The sequence below is a fragment of the Lithobates pipiens genome, unplaced genomic scaffold, assembly GCF_037356315.1.
Source record: "Lithobates pipiens isolate NorthernLeopardFrog02 unplaced genomic scaffold, aLitPip1_a1.2 Scaffold_4, whole genome shotgun sequence".
Classification (NCBI taxonomy): domain Eukaryota; kingdom Metazoa; phylum Chordata; class Amphibia; order Anura; family Ranidae; genus Lithobates; species Lithobates pipiens.
In genome coordinates this window covers 2,595,082-2,610,643 of record NW_027507852.1, presented here as the reverse complement: position 1 = coordinate 2,610,643, position 15,562 = coordinate 2,595,082, and the positions used below count along the sequence as shown (strand labels likewise).

At 40.0% G+C, this 15,562-nt stretch overlaps 1 protein-coding gene across 1 annotated transcript; it reads right to left on the bottom strand.

Moving 5' to 3' along the window:
* Nucleotides 1-1,621: 1,621 nt before the first annotated feature.
* On the bottom strand, nt 1,622-15,190 carry LOC143956695 (leukotriene B4 receptor 1-like). The gene is made up of 2 exons (XM_077466893.1): nt 14,970-15,190; nt 1,622-5,168 (listed from the first exon to the last, which is right to left on the bottom strand). Exons 1-2 carry the CDS (start codon nt 14,979-14,981, stop codon nt 4,113-4,115), a joined length of 1,068 nt encoding a protein of 355 aa, XP_077323019.1. The 5' UTR covers nt 14,982-15,190; the 3' UTR covers nt 1,622-4,112.
* Nucleotides 15,191-15,562: the final 372 nt, after the last annotated feature.

The window sequence follows — 15,562 nt, the reverse complement described above, 5'->3', positions numbered from 1 at the left end:
TGCAGAATTAATTTTAGAATTGAACTCCAGGAATTCAGACACTTTATAAAATGTGCTGGATTACTATGTCCAACGAGGTGCATGCCACTTATCTCTTTACAATATAGTTTACATTTTTACTAAGCGCAAGGAACAAAGCTAATGTAGGAATTGGCCAAATGTCCTTAGAGCAGCACATCAAGTCAAAACCCGGTGTATAAAGGTAAGTGGAGTAAGCTCCGGTGGGCGGAGTAAAACACGTTGAGGGCCTAGCTTGGCGGGGGTCCAGGCTAAGACTTACCTTCATACAGTGGATCTTGACTTGTTGTGCGGCTCATGGGACATTCAGCCACTTCCTGCCATTGCTTGGAGCATAGACAAGCTCCCTTCTGGGCCACCACTTACAGCAGCAGGCACAGGAATTATAACCATGTAGCCTGAGTGGCTCACACACATCCTTGGTTCACAGAACATAGCTATTGCTATACTCCTGGTGTTCTGATGCTGAACTTTCTGGTACCAGCTTCTGTGACTGCAGAGCCCCATGCTGCCAGTGTTTGACCCCAGACGAAGTCTACTGAGACGTAAAGCGTCAGGAGGACTCTACTGCCGCCACATTTTTTTTCCAAGCACTTGAAACACTTTTAAAATGTAAGTGTGTTACTAAAAATTGCATCCTATGTTGTCAGCTGACACTTCTAAGCTTTTTTGACTCATAGAACGTAGGTTCTTTGGGGTCTGAGCTATCTGGTAAGCTCACATCTTTATAGGTGGTGGTACTGTCACATTAGTGATTGTGTGTCAACATATATTGCTTGGTGTCCCGAGGAATGCCAAAATCAAACCACATGGGATTTTTTGCATGTTGGACTTTTCACTTAAAGACTTTTTCGCACGCTTTATATTTATTTATGTTGTAATAATTAGTTTTTTTGTGCAAGTTCACTATTAGCCTATTCTAGGTTTATATATGTGAGATGTTAATGTCTGCACTGGTTACATTCTTTGTATCTTTTAATTTGATACAAATTTCTCTGGCACTGGCCACATTTTTTTGTATCTTTGAATTTGATATTACATTATTTTTTGTATCTTTTATATTTGATACCACTCTAGTATAGGTCACTAGTTTTATTATATAAATATTTCTTTGCATTTTTGCAAGTTAGGTGGTCTTGGCACTTTCCAGCCAGACTATCATATTTAGCGCTACACTTTATAAACCAATTTACTGCCAGTGTTCCTGCCCCTCCTCCTGCTCAGAGTGCTGTGTATTGTGTGAACCCATTCACATAATGCAAAGCCTTCTGTGAATGAACAGCAGAGGGAAGGGGCAGGCAGAGATCCTGTGTGACAACAAAGACAGCTTCTCTCCTGTCAGAGCTCCAGGAGTGTAGCGATAGCTGTACTCTCAAAGCTCCATAAAAATTTCAGATGTAAATAACAGATAAGTACACCAGTTTGCATGTACCTTGTTGAACGTAAATTATAGTAAGCCACCACATGTTACAAAGTGTTTGATTTCCTGCTGTTCAGCTGTAAAACTCTGGATTTTAATATATTATTATGTTTAAAAGTTTCTGTTTGTAAATTTTTTGTATTTTGGTGTAACAATCTGGACTCAGATACTCCAAACCAAGGGTTAATTGGCATAATCAAGCACCATTTATTTTTCATCTGTGGACATGATATCTTATAGTTGCACTTACTGGTGTTTGTTAGATTATGACTAAGCAAACCTTGATTCATGAAACGCATTAATCTTGCCATGCCTGCATAGAGGTCTCATGATGTCTTATGATGTATCTTGATGGATTTTTATCTTCAATAAAGTAATCATCACTGCTACCTGGGATTGCGGTCAACCTTTCCTGAACCATTAACTCTGGGAAGTGAATGGCTTGGATCTCAGCACACCTCACAGAACAGGATATACATATGAGGAATACAAATATGACAGTATGATTATTATTATTATGACATTGCTGTAAATTATTTAAACATTACATTGTTCATCTTATAAGTTATTATGTTTACCTGGATTCAAGAATTAGGCATAAATTACAGTTTTATTTTTCTTTTAAAAGTCAAGCTTAATCAACTAACCAGTTCCCCTTGCAAGCATTACAATGAGGAATAATCACCTCTTTTTTTTAATTTAAAATTAAGTAAAGTAAAGTAAAAAAAAATAGTAACCACTGTTTTCAAAAGGAGAAGAGATGGCAGTCACTATGATTCTGTAAAGACAGTTTTCCATTACCTTTCCTCATTTCTATATAAAATAAGGGGAAAAAAATGACACTGTATTGAGGGAAGGGATTAGAAATTCACTTTCCACATATTTCATAATGCTTTTGCTTTACGAATATAAACAACCCCATGTACTCATTACTTATTTTGTTTACCTTTCTTTCATATATATATGGGAGAGGGCATAAAGAGGAATTTCACTTTTAGGGTGAAGTTCCTCTGTGAATACCTGTTAATCATGACAAAAAAAGGCACTCAGCAGCTCATTTCCTGTTGTGACTAAAATTACAAGGAGTGGTGTCAGCCCTGCCCAGTTGTCTTTTTATGAGCTACAAAGCACAACCACCCCTCCTAATTTTCACAAGATAGGGGTGATGCGTTTTTTAATTCAAAGGAGGAACTAGTAGGGCTGTTTACCTTCTGGAGATATTACAAAGTGCACAGACAGCTCTGAATTTCTGATAGGATAATCATATATTATTTTGCACTTATCAAAAAGATATACACAAATGCTTTTATTGGTATATTTACCAGACACAGAAGAGGCAAAAAAGAAGAAGTTCCCTGTTAGGATTTTGAGAAACTTGAAAATGAATGATAAACTCAGACACAAAATAGGTGACGCGTGAAATTATCATTTGGCATTGCATGACAATTTTCCTTACATTTTAATAAATCGAAGATTAATTAACATGCAGTGCTGATTCATAATTACAGAGGTAGTAACATTTAGATGATTTGATGCTTTAAGTCCAGAGTGTAAAAGAGAGATACCTGTTTACGTTCTAAGCAGTTGGACTAGAGCGGGGGGGGGTCTGCAACTCGCAGATCGTGATTTACCAGTGGATCGTGGCCAGGTGATGGGTTGATAGCATCCTCAGTTTGCCAACCCACCAACACCGGCCGCAGAGTGAGCAAGCATTTTCTGACACTACTTCTCTATTTCTGGCTGCAGACCCTGTTGGAGTGATATCACTCTGCCTTCTGTATCCCTGCTTTAATAGGACCAGCAGCTGCAAGTGACAGCGACAAAGCAGAAGATCCCAGGTTTGCTGTGGTATATTGACACAATACTAAACTAAAGTGCATTGGTGTTATCAAGGGCCATAACACCATCTATAACAAAGCATGAACTATTATAGGGGCTCAGGACAGTAAGGGCTTGTTTACACTTGTGGGGGGTCAGTAAAGCCCCACAGTTGAACCATGTTTTTATTGCCACCCATCCGGCCCCCTTTAGCTGTGATGGCCAGGTGTAGCACCCGCCATGCATGACCCATTCAAGTTAATGGGGCCTCTCTACAAGTGTCCTGCAACCTTGTGCAGTACAGCAACTAAGGGGTTAATGCAGGTGGTAAGAAAGCATTTTATTACCTTTCCACCACCTGCTTTAATTCCTTGGACCCTGCACTAGCACTTTGCATCTACATGTTGCATCTCACTTGAATGAGTCGCATTCGGTATGCAGGAGTGCAGTGATTTTTTTTTACTTCTTCCATTTTGTTCAGATAGATCACTACCTCTCTAATATTGTCTACCCCTGGACTAGAGTAATTGATCCAATCGTAGCTGCTTAGTTGTGTCTGTCTGAAGCTTGTAGGACCAGATTTACCAATAGTTACACATTAGCAAAATATTTTTGCCAATAGGACGAGTGAAATATCAAAATTATCTCCGCAAAAGAGGTGCTCCTAGCAGGGGATGTTGTCTTCGCCTCTAGTGATGAAATTCATGAGGTCATATGAAATGTTCACATCCGTTCTCCAAGTTTGCTATACTTTATGCCTCCAATAAGATACGATGGACCTCTGGTAATATAGTAAGATCTGTACATCAAAGCATAATTATTAAAAAATGTCCCATTTGTGGCCAGTTAGCCATGCTTAATCCTCTACAGTTTCCTTTAGTTTGCCTTGTTCTGTAGATTGCTTTCTACTTCTTTGTTGAAAGACTTGAGAAACTTTCCGTATACTGTTAGCCTCTGAGCCAGATGCTTCAAAGAGCCTTGCCATGAATCCAAATCCAGCTGTCCTAATGAAGTTTCCACCAGCAAATACATACAAAATGGGGTTAATGCTGCTACTGAGAAATGCAAGGGCTGTGGCATTCGGACGAGCAAATAGAGATGCTTTTCTTAGGCTTTCCGATAAAGACAATTCTCCTGACACTTGCAACATATTCACCACATGGTATGGAAGCCAAAAAAGGGCAAATGTTAATATGATCATGATGACCAGCCGGCTTGTCTTATGCTTCGTTTGAAATCTAGCATTTTGTAACCTTATTCCAATGTATATATAGCATGAAAGTATGATTGCGAAAGGGATAATAAACCCTATCAGCGTCTCAAATGTAAACTGAAAGACCATATGGTGGTTTACCTTATTTCCCTCACCTCGGACAGTGACACAAAATTCACGGTTGTTTAGGGTTTCTACTGAGCGGTATATTGGCATTGGAATGGCAAACAGTGTTGCTAATATCCATATAGAGAATACTATGCTCCGAACAATTGGCTTTGTTCTGACCTTTTGAGAAGTAAACGGTTTGGCCACAGCAAAAAAACGGTCTAAACTCATGAACGTGATTAAAAAGATGCTGGCGTACATGCTCAGATTGCCAACATAATGACATAGCTTACAAATTACATTCCCAAATGCCCAGCTGCCTGTGGACAGAAAATGGATGAATATAGGTGCTGTAAGGATTACTACCAGGTCTGCAATAGCCAAATGTAATATGAGGATACAGGTTACAGTGCGTTTCTTCACTTGAGTCAATACAGTCCAGATGACAAATGCATTGCCAGGGAAACCGAGGACAAGAGCCAATGAAAGAATGGCAATACCAAGGCTAGCAGAGGATCCAGAAACCATAGAACTTGTAGTGGGATTTGACATGGAAGAGTTCACAGTGGCCATCTGGGCAAGGGTTGTACTCTGCCAACAGAAAAGGAACAAAGTTAGCTCAAACGTACATATATGTTTTCATTTTCTCTCCGAAATGTAATGCTTGTCTCCGGTCTAAAGGTGGTACTCTTTCTCTCTTCTGCTTGTGCTTGTGTGTGGGTCATCACACAGCATTTCCTCAGACAGCCAGTGCTGTACATGACTTGTGATCTCATAGCAGGATTACAAGATGCATCTACATAGGGGTGTGTTGCAATTTGTCGGACAGGCACAGAGCAACGAGGATCTGCATAAGTAAGTTCTGATGTTGATTTTAAAGGGAAATAAATCACCAAAAAAATCCACAACAGACCATGAGCAGGGCATTCCTGTGACACCACTGACCAAATATGGTCATATCGAGTTGGCGGGCATCATCCATCATGATTGATGTGGCACTGAATCACCGAATAACATGATTGATGATGGATTTACATTGTGGGACTTTTTTTTATATATTAAAAAAAAACATTTGTCGAAAAACTCATTGTGAGTGTGTTTATATGTTTTACTTTTCTTTTTATTAAATGAGTAAGCCTTACTTGTTCACATGGAGAGGTAGTATCTTGGGGCATTAACACTGGGACAAGGTACTTTGCCAGACAATGTACCCTCCCTATGAGGGCATATGACCTGGTATGGTTTGGAGGGGGTTGGGATACACAATTCTGGGGGGTACGCTCTTACTTTCTGCTCAAGTTCTCAGGGGATCACTGAGAGGCCAAGCTAGCTGCCGGTCCAGGCTTCTGGGCAGATCCCAACCATCTTTTCAGAGCCTGGATTGGCTCTGTGACATCAGCTGAAAATATCAGCTGAAAATGGATCACGGGGGTGCAGAATGAACTGCGCTTCTGCGATCCATAGGAGAAGTATGGCCAAAAAAGCTTTGGGCATACTTCTCATTTAAGTGTGATTGCTGCTGCAGGTCCTATTTTAACAAAGTATTAATAAAACTAAGGTTGGATTCACACCTATGCATTTTTAGTGCTTTTTGCATTTTGCAGATTTGCACTACAGAACGTGTCCCATAGGAAACCATTATAAATGGACTGTAGTACAAATCTGCAAAATGCAAAAAGCACTAAAAAGCATAGGTGTGAATCCAGCCTAAGACTGAACTTTAAACAAGAGTCCGTGGTACTGTACAAGTGAGCTAGGCCACCTATGACACTGCTAAGTACTTCTTCCTAGTGTCTCGGCCTTTCTGCTCATTTACTGTTTTCTTCCAAATGATTGTCACCCATTTCAAGTACTGTGAAGCCAGGTCAGGTTGATATTATGTCTGCGTAAAATGTAGCAAAATGCTCAACCTTTGCCACATGTACCCTTTCAACCTAACCATTCCTACTGATAACATCTATTTAAAGAATCCAGCTATAGACTTGTACTAAAATTTGTATTGCTCTCATTTTAGTTGTAGCCACCTCAAAGACCTTTGTTGTGCTACCTGCTCTGTTGATGTACAGCAGAACTGTTTTACTTTACAAAGCTGAAAACTTCACCTGTTGCGTGGCAGAGCAGTTAATCATTTCATACAGATTGTCTCTCTGCCATTAGAAGTCTCCAGCAATGAAGTTCAACTGACTTCAGACTATCCCAAAATTGCGAAAATAAAAAAGTCCACTGCATCTAATGCCCCGTACACACGACCAGACTTTTCAACATCAAAAGTCGGACGGAATGATTCCGGCAGACTATTCGAACGTGTGTGGGCTGCAGCGGACTTTTGATTTGCAAAAGTCTGACAGACTTTAGAAATGGAACATGTTTCAAATTTTTCCGACAGAACTCTGCCGGACCCAGAAATCCGCTCGTGTGTGTGCTAGTCTGACGGACTAAAACCGACGCTAGGGCAGCTATTGGCTACTGGCTATGAACTTCCTTATTCTAGTCCAGTCATACGTCATCACGTTCGAATCCGTCGGACTTTGGTGTGATTGTGTGTGGCCAAGTCCGTTCATTCGGAAAGTCCGTCAGAACTCTGTCAGAACTTCGTCAGAACTCCGTCGAAAGTCTGCCGGACTTAAGTCCTGTCGTGTGTACGTGGCATAAGAATTGGTAAACTGCAATTTTGGAAATGTCTGTTTTTGGGTTTAATACCACTTTAGTAGAGAATGGGATGTTCTGCAAGGCAGTTCAGGAAGACGATGGTCTGGGAAAAGGACATCTTTATTAAGTGCAGCAAACAGGGATAAACAAAATAGCCTGCTGTATTTCTTGTCTTCTTGTCCTGCTTGCATCATGCCTATATAATAGTGCAGATGCTGGAACTGTTTTCACCTAAGGCTGGATTGGGTCAGGTGCATCTCTGTTCACCGTTTCATGTCCGATTTTTGGATGAATTCGGACCGAAAATGGACCAGAAGATGCACAGGACTCCTTTTGGATGTGAATTCAACATCCGATTTTCATTACATTAATAAGGTTTTCATACAAAAAGAATCGTAAGAGCAAGACTATGCATGCTCAGAAACTAAAACATTCATACTCAACACATTATGCCACTTCTGACGTAATCTTTTTGTATTGTGAGTAACCTCCTCACTTTCGACATGAGGCTATGCCACAAAAAACGGTTGTTTGGTCCTCCGAAAATGTAAGCGTGTGTACGAGGCTTAAGCCCTTGTACACACGGTCAGACATTCTGACAACCAAATCCGTTGGATTTTGTCAGACGGATTTTGTCCGAAACTGTTGCATACACACGGTGGATCAAAGTTTTCATTATGATGGGACTACGTTCAGGCTAGTAGCCAATAGCTTTGGTCTAGGAATTTGATCTGAGCATGCGTGGCACTTTGTCCGATCGGAATTCTCTACACACAATCGGACAAAGTCCGATCGGATCATGTTGTCGGAAAAATTTATAGCCCAGCTGGAAAACTTGGTCCGTTGGATACTCAGACGGAAACAGTCTGATGGAGCCCACACACGGTCGGATTATCCGACAACACGGTCCTATCGGACATTGTCCATCGGAATATCCGACCGTGTGTACAAGGGCTAAGACTTCTATCTGCCTAAGAGGACTGAGGAGAGCTCACTACAGCATTGTAAGGGCCACACAAGTTCCATAAAGAGAACAATTGTACTACACTGACTGCTTCTCAGATTTCTGAAGCTGCTACAACAAAGTACCGCCATATCCTTATTTACCTGTTGACCTCATCAGGAGTTAATGTGAGAAATTTTACTGCAGATCCAAGCAGAAACTGCCAGCACGATGCAGAGAATAAAGCCTTGTACACACGATCAGACTTTCAGATAACCAAACGTCCGTTTTTTTGTGGCACACTAGTCTCATGTTGAAAGTAAAGAGGTTACTCACAATACGAAAATTTTCGTACGACAGAATACAACGTCAGAATTGACGTAATGTGTTGAATAGTTTTGTATGTATTCTTTCGTATCTGAGCATGCGTAATCTTGCTCTTATGATTTTTTTTTTGGTACGAAAACCAATGCGATGAAAATCAGACGTTGAGATCACATCCGACAAAAATTTTACAGTCTGCACATCCAGCTTTTGTCTGACGAAAAAGCAAAATCGGCTGTCAAAAGCACCATACTAATGATCAGAAAATCAGCAGACAGCACGTCGTACACATTTTTCCATCCGATTTTGGTATCGTTTGTAGGGGCCTTAAATGCAGACAATTATGTCTGCTGGATAAAGTAAGCTGACTGAGAAGAGACTTTCTTTAGAATTATTCATCTTAAGGGGACAGTACTTCAATTGGATAGGATCTTTTACTGCACAGTTGTTCAGAACCCAAGTGCAGACCCGAGAGCTCACAAATGAACAAGCTTGACATTTATTTTTTAGTTTGCTTGATTATTCAAGGAAAAATGAACAGCAATATCACTTTTTGTTGAGGTTCAAATGTCAATGTTATCTTTTCACAATTGATCATTGAACTTGAGCCCCTCTTCACTTCAGTGCAATTTGACATGCGATTAACAGATCAAATCAGAGCCTATTGCCAGCAATAGGAGCGTCCCAATCGGTGTGATGCCAACTTTGTGGCATTGCACCGATTTCCAAGTAGTCCAAGTAGTTCCGGCACTACTTTTGGCGCCTTTGGGGTGATTTCAATAGACATCTGTGCATGAACCCACACAGATGTCTTTCAAGTCACCCCCCGAAGTTGGACTGAAATGCAGCTTTGAAATCGTGTGAGTTCAGATGAACCCGCACAATTTCAAAGCTGTGCTCAGTGTGAAAGAGGGCTTATTGTCAAAGCTTAATTAAACAAGCTGAATTTAGAAGCTGATTGGCTACCATGCACAGCTGCACCACATTTTTCACTCTCCACCAGTTTTAGTAAATCAACCCCAATGTGTCATGGGATTTCAAGTGTGTCACCAGATTCAGGTAGGAGCTGTACCCACATAACTTATTAAAGCCAACAACCAGGGTTGCACTACTCACAAAAAACGAATAAGACACATTTAGTCCAATGGGGGTTATTTACTAATACTGGAAAGTGCAAAATCTGGTGCAGCTCTGCATGGAAACCAATCAGCTTCCAGGTTTTATTGCGAAAGCTTGATTGAACAAGCTGATTGGCTACCATGCAAAGCTGCACCAGATTCTGCACCCCCATCAAATCATTCTCTGCAGCTATTACCTTTTGTACCACCACCCCCTCCCTTTAGAATGTAAGCTCTATGAGCAGGGCCCTCCTGTACCTTTTGTATTGAACTGTACTGTAATTGTGTTGCCCCCCCTATACATTGTAAAGCGCTGCGCAAACTGTTGGTGCTATATAAATCGTGTATAATAATAAACAATTCTGAGTGCACCGGTTTTAGTAACTCTCCCCCAATGGGTTGTAGCAATTCATGTCAAGGTGCCTCTAAGTGCTGTGCATTGCAGTACCAATCAACTATGAATGGAACAATATGCACACCCAGTGTGGTGTGCTGCATTGAAAAGAGGGTTAGGTGCACTGAGCTGTCTTGGCAACCTGTTCCAAATGAAAATGAATGCAATGTTGCGTTGCAACTATGTTGCGTTGCAATTCGCATTAACGTATGTATGTGAATGTTTTATTAATGTATTAAAACGTGTTATAAATGTTAGGCCTCATGCACACGAGACGCAGGGTGAAAACTCTGATCAAAAAAATCAGAAACGCGCGTTTTGCCGCGTTTGCATGCCGCGTTTAGCTGTGTTTAGCCGCGTTTGCGTTTATAAGCGTTTATAAAGATAACATCATGTAGACCCTCCCCAAGCTCTCAAAGCATGTTTTTTTTAACTATTTCTGCTATTTTGACCAGAGTGAGCAGCAGCAGCATAGAGAGCAGTTGTACACTTGCATTTGCCTCTCTTTCTGCTGTATATATTTTGAAATGGATCCCATATTGAATATATGTCAGGAAATGCTTCTGATGTTGCTCTTGATGAGACAGCAACGTCGCAAATTTCGTGAGAGGTCCAGAGTCAGAGCTCCTCGATATTGGACCCATCCGTTGATGGGACAGCGAATGTCTGTTGGATATTTCACAAACATGTACAGTATGTGCAGCTGCGTACCTACTCCGACAAGTCAGGTTACAAAATGTAATTCTCTGATGCAGAAAAGTGCATGACATTTTGCGACCCGATTTTGGGGCCCCCTATCTCGGGGTCACTTGGAATAGGAATTTGGATATGTTGTAGTGCTAGTTCCACAGTGTCTGCATACCGAATTTGGGGTTCTTGGCAATAAGTGGCCCCAAGATATGGGCCCCCAAAGTCGGGTCACAAAATGTCATTCTCAGATCATATTTCTGAGTTTTCAGGTCCAAAAAATTGGGTTCCTTTAAAAACGCTTATAAACGCAAATGCGGCTAAACGCGGGTGCCGCGTTTAGCCGCGTTTTGCATCTGAAACGTGGAAATTTTTGCGTCTGAACCCATTTTTTTGCTTCTGGAAAAACGAGGTTAAACGCAACTGCATAAAAACGGCAAAAAACGAGACTGTGTGCATGGACACATAGGATAATATTGAATGAGTTCAGGGGCAGTTGAAAAAAGTGTCCAACTGCATCTGAACACGCGTTTAAAAGTGTCTCGTGTGCATGAGGCCTTAGTGTTGCACTGTTCATAATACCCACCAAACTATAGTGACTCCACCCTAAGATAAAGCTATATATGGGTCGAGTGGGAGTATTTTTCTGTTTTTAATTTATTAAACTAGTCTTAGGATGGCCATACACTATACAATTTTATTGTAAGATTTTCCTTTAGATTACCAAAGCCATATAATATGAGGTCAAACCTAAACACTTTTAGTATGAATGCAGTCAGGCAGGCCCTTCCACTACATAGTTGAAGGTAAATCTAAAGAAAATAGAATAAGAACATTGTATAATGATGGGCAGTTTTAATCAGTGATCAGTAGAGGGCACGCAATGTAGTTGCTTATTTGTTCTCTATGAGTGAAACAAAAAAATCCAAGTTACTGAGTCACTGAAGTGTGGGTTAAAATTGTAGTGCTGATGTGTATCCAGAAGTAGGAACTGTGAATTCGGGAAGCTGCCTACATGTTTATAAAGAGGAAATATGTATACTGTATCACATCTGTGAGTCGCCCCCTAGAAAAGTCATACACAGCAATACTGGAAAATATTCTGCAATCAATCTTCAATATTGTCTTAAAGAAATACTAAACACACACTGTATAATTTACATTATCTCTTCTATTTCTATATATGGATGATGACGCTGTAATTATTTTTATTAAAAAAATAAAAAAACATAAGTAGCTTTTTTCTTAATCGATATACCACTTTCAAATGACCCAGCTCTTTCCCAGCCTGTCTGCAGGGAAACATATGCAGGAGGAGCTTCTAGTGCTCTGCTGCTGGGCACATGTTAAAAAAACAAACAAAAAAAAACAGCCTTTGGAATTATAGTAAAAATAAATAATTATTATCAATAAACAGTTTTAAGTTGTCATAAAAAATATATTTTGAAATCAAATCTTTATTGTTTTTTTAGCAATAACATGGTGTGAATGGATTTCTTTTAGTCACAGGCTGTGTCACGCCACTCTGGTCTGTGTCTTAGAATAAGGGAGGTGAAACCTCAATCAATCTACATGTGATATCACACTCTCATTGTGTTTGGCTGGTTAGTGGACATGGAGGAGGAGGGAGGGAGTGGACTGTCATTTACTACTGTGTATACGCCCACAGATGGGATAGGGAGGAAATGCTCAGCATAGAAACTCGCTGAAAACTGAGCATGTGCAGCGCTACCGACACTGCTCTGCAAAACCTCTAGCTGAATTGGGGACATGGACATAAGTTGGAGATAGAGAGCAGCAGGATCAACCATTGTTTTTGCTGAATAAAGAAAACGAATCCCATAGTACTTAGTGAGTAATGCCGCGTACACAGGACCGGACTTTCTGACAGCAAAGGTCTGACGGAACGAGTCCGTCGGACAATTTGATCTTGTGTGGGCTCCATCGGACCTTTGCTTGCCAAAAATCTGGTGGACTTTAGAAATAGAACATGTTTTACATTTTTCCACCGGAACTCCGCCGGACCGAGAAATCCGTTCGTGTGTCTGCTAGTCCGACAGACAAAAACGGACGCTATTGGCTACTGGCTATGAACTTCCTTATTCTAGTCCAGTCGTACGTCATCACGTTTGAATCCGTCGGACTTTGGTGTGATTGTGTGTGGCCAAGTCCGTTCATTCGGAAAGTCCATCGGAACTCCGCCAAAATCTCAGTCGGAAAGACCGCGGGACCTAGTCCCTCAAAAAGTCCCGTCGTGTGTACATGGCATAAGAATGAGCTTGGGTGTGTTTGAATCAAACCGCACTGCACACCGCCAATTGTGTGTATGTGCAACTGCCATTTCGGAAATGCCTCACTGCTTATGATTGGCGGTGTGCAGTGACGGCTTCCTGGCGGGTTAGATCTATCAATCTCTCGCTCTCTCTCACACTGGACATTTTTACTGCTGCTGTTTATGGATTCAGACTTTCTTTCTACCATCAATAAACTCTCCAGCATGTTATCCTATGTGTCCATGCACACATACGATGTTATCAACTGTTTTTGGCTGGAGCATCTAATTGAGTGATTGGGCGTGTTGGAATTTTTATCGTTTGAAGGACTAACAAATTTTTTATAAACAATGATGGGATCATTGTATAAGAAATATAATCAAAAAACAAATGTGCATGAGCACAAAAAAAGGAAACTCCTGGAAAGATAAAAAGATTACTGGCCACGAAAATTCTTTTCTGTAGCAATATGAGGTGAAATTTAAGGTTTGGTTGGTCGAATTTTGAAATCAATGGTGGCATCGGATCACAAAATGCACAAGTTTTCAGATTTTCTTCTTAAGGAAAATTTTCTTGGAATTCGACCAATGAATAACCTGCATAAGTCTATTGTTTTCAAAAGAACACGCTCTCTTTCAGATGTATCAGTTTACAGGGATGAGACAAACAATTTAACACTAGCAGGGGTGCTTACAATGATCAATTTTTATTTATTATTGTAAAACCTTTATCCCAAAAGGAAAAAACGGTTTGCTGTCACTGATTCTAAAGTATTAGCTGGAGTTTGGCTTCAATTTGTTAGTGTGATTAAATCTGCTAGTATATTTCATAGTTAGTAAGGTTGAATAAAGACACCAGTCCATCCAGTTCAACCTGAGTGAGTGTCTACAATTGTCCCTATCTCTGTACATTGCACACTCACATCAGTTCCTACCCTCAAGCAGCCCACTATCCTAGGTCCCAATTCATATACTAGGGCCAATTTTGGACAGAAGCCAATTAACCTACCTGCATGTCTTTGGATTGTGGGAGGAAACCGGAGCACCCGGAGGAAACCCACACAGGCACAGGGAGAACATGCAAACTCCAGTGTCGTGGTTGGGATTTGAACCAGCAACCCTTCTTACTGCTAGATGAGAGTGCTAACCACTACACCACTGTGCCGCCCATTTAACGTGTCCCTCCTCCCAGAATGACAATGCTGCTGTCCAAAGGCCCCCAGAGTAGGGGTACTCAAATGCAAGAGATATGTTACTGGTGAAAACAGAAGGGGAAATAAGCCTAAGAAAAGAAAATGGATGCAGCTACCAAACCTAATAATTGGTAAGCTTCTGTATATTAAATTTTTTTGTCTAATACAACTATAAAATATATATTTCTATAAATTGTATGTATGTATATGTATGTGTGTATTTCTCTCTCTCTGTATGTGTGTGTGCATATATATATATATATATATATATATATATATATATATATATATTTATTATTATTATTATTATTATTATTATTTTTTTTTTTTTATGCATTTGTCTGTGTTACAAACAATTTTATAATTACAATTACAGTTGGAAATTTTTGAAAAAAAAAATTGACAACAGGATTTGACAAACATATATTTGTCTGGATATTGTGTAACACTGAAAACCATGCATAACTTTTAATGCTGTATGATCAATATAAATTTTTTGGAGTGTCTAATATGGTTTTAAGCCTCTACTGTGGGCTTAAGTAGTACTTTGGAAAAATTTAAAAAACGACTTACACCAAGGCTAGACCTTATGAGCATAACCATGGCAGTGAAATGGTTTAAAACAGTATTACAGAAATATGTTAAAAATAAAAAATAAAATTAATGAACAAATATCTACCATTACTCACTTTTATTATTACATTTAAAAAAAACCTTGTATTATACTTCTGACAAGTGGCATGTTATATACAATATTATACAATATCATTGTCATCATGCTAAAGTCAATCAATGTGGCCACTGCTACTTACCACGTTGATCATAATGCTTCAGTCAATCTTCAGTTGAGTAGAATGAAAAGCTTCAATTCTTTTGTTTATACTGATAACCTGAACTAGTTGCTAAACGGCTATGTGGGATATTACATGGAGTATTACAAAGATTTCCTGCCGTGAAAGCAAAACCACCCTCTGTTGCAAGAGAAAAGAGTGATTTCACGAGTACAGATGACAGTGACAGTTGCAATGTTTACTCTTCAGCCTGCCCAACAATTTATAGTCTGTGCTCTGTACAAGGAATTGTACACGCCCCACTCACCCCACCGCAAAATACAAAATCTAAAAACAGCAAATAAAAACTATAATACATCGGCCATATGAATGTGGACAGGTTTTGGCTGTGGTTCTTTGGATGGGGTTTAAAGCTGAACTCTGTGAGTGCAAAAACTTTAATTTCAAAATATTAAATAACCACAAAAGGATATACATTTACTTTGTATGCGCCAAATGTCCAGACCTTGTAAAATTAGCAGTAACATCATCACTGTGCTGTACATAGCCTGTAAAGACTGTGAGAGGGGCCCAGCAGACTCCACCCACTATAGGCTAGAAGACTACAGGAGGGG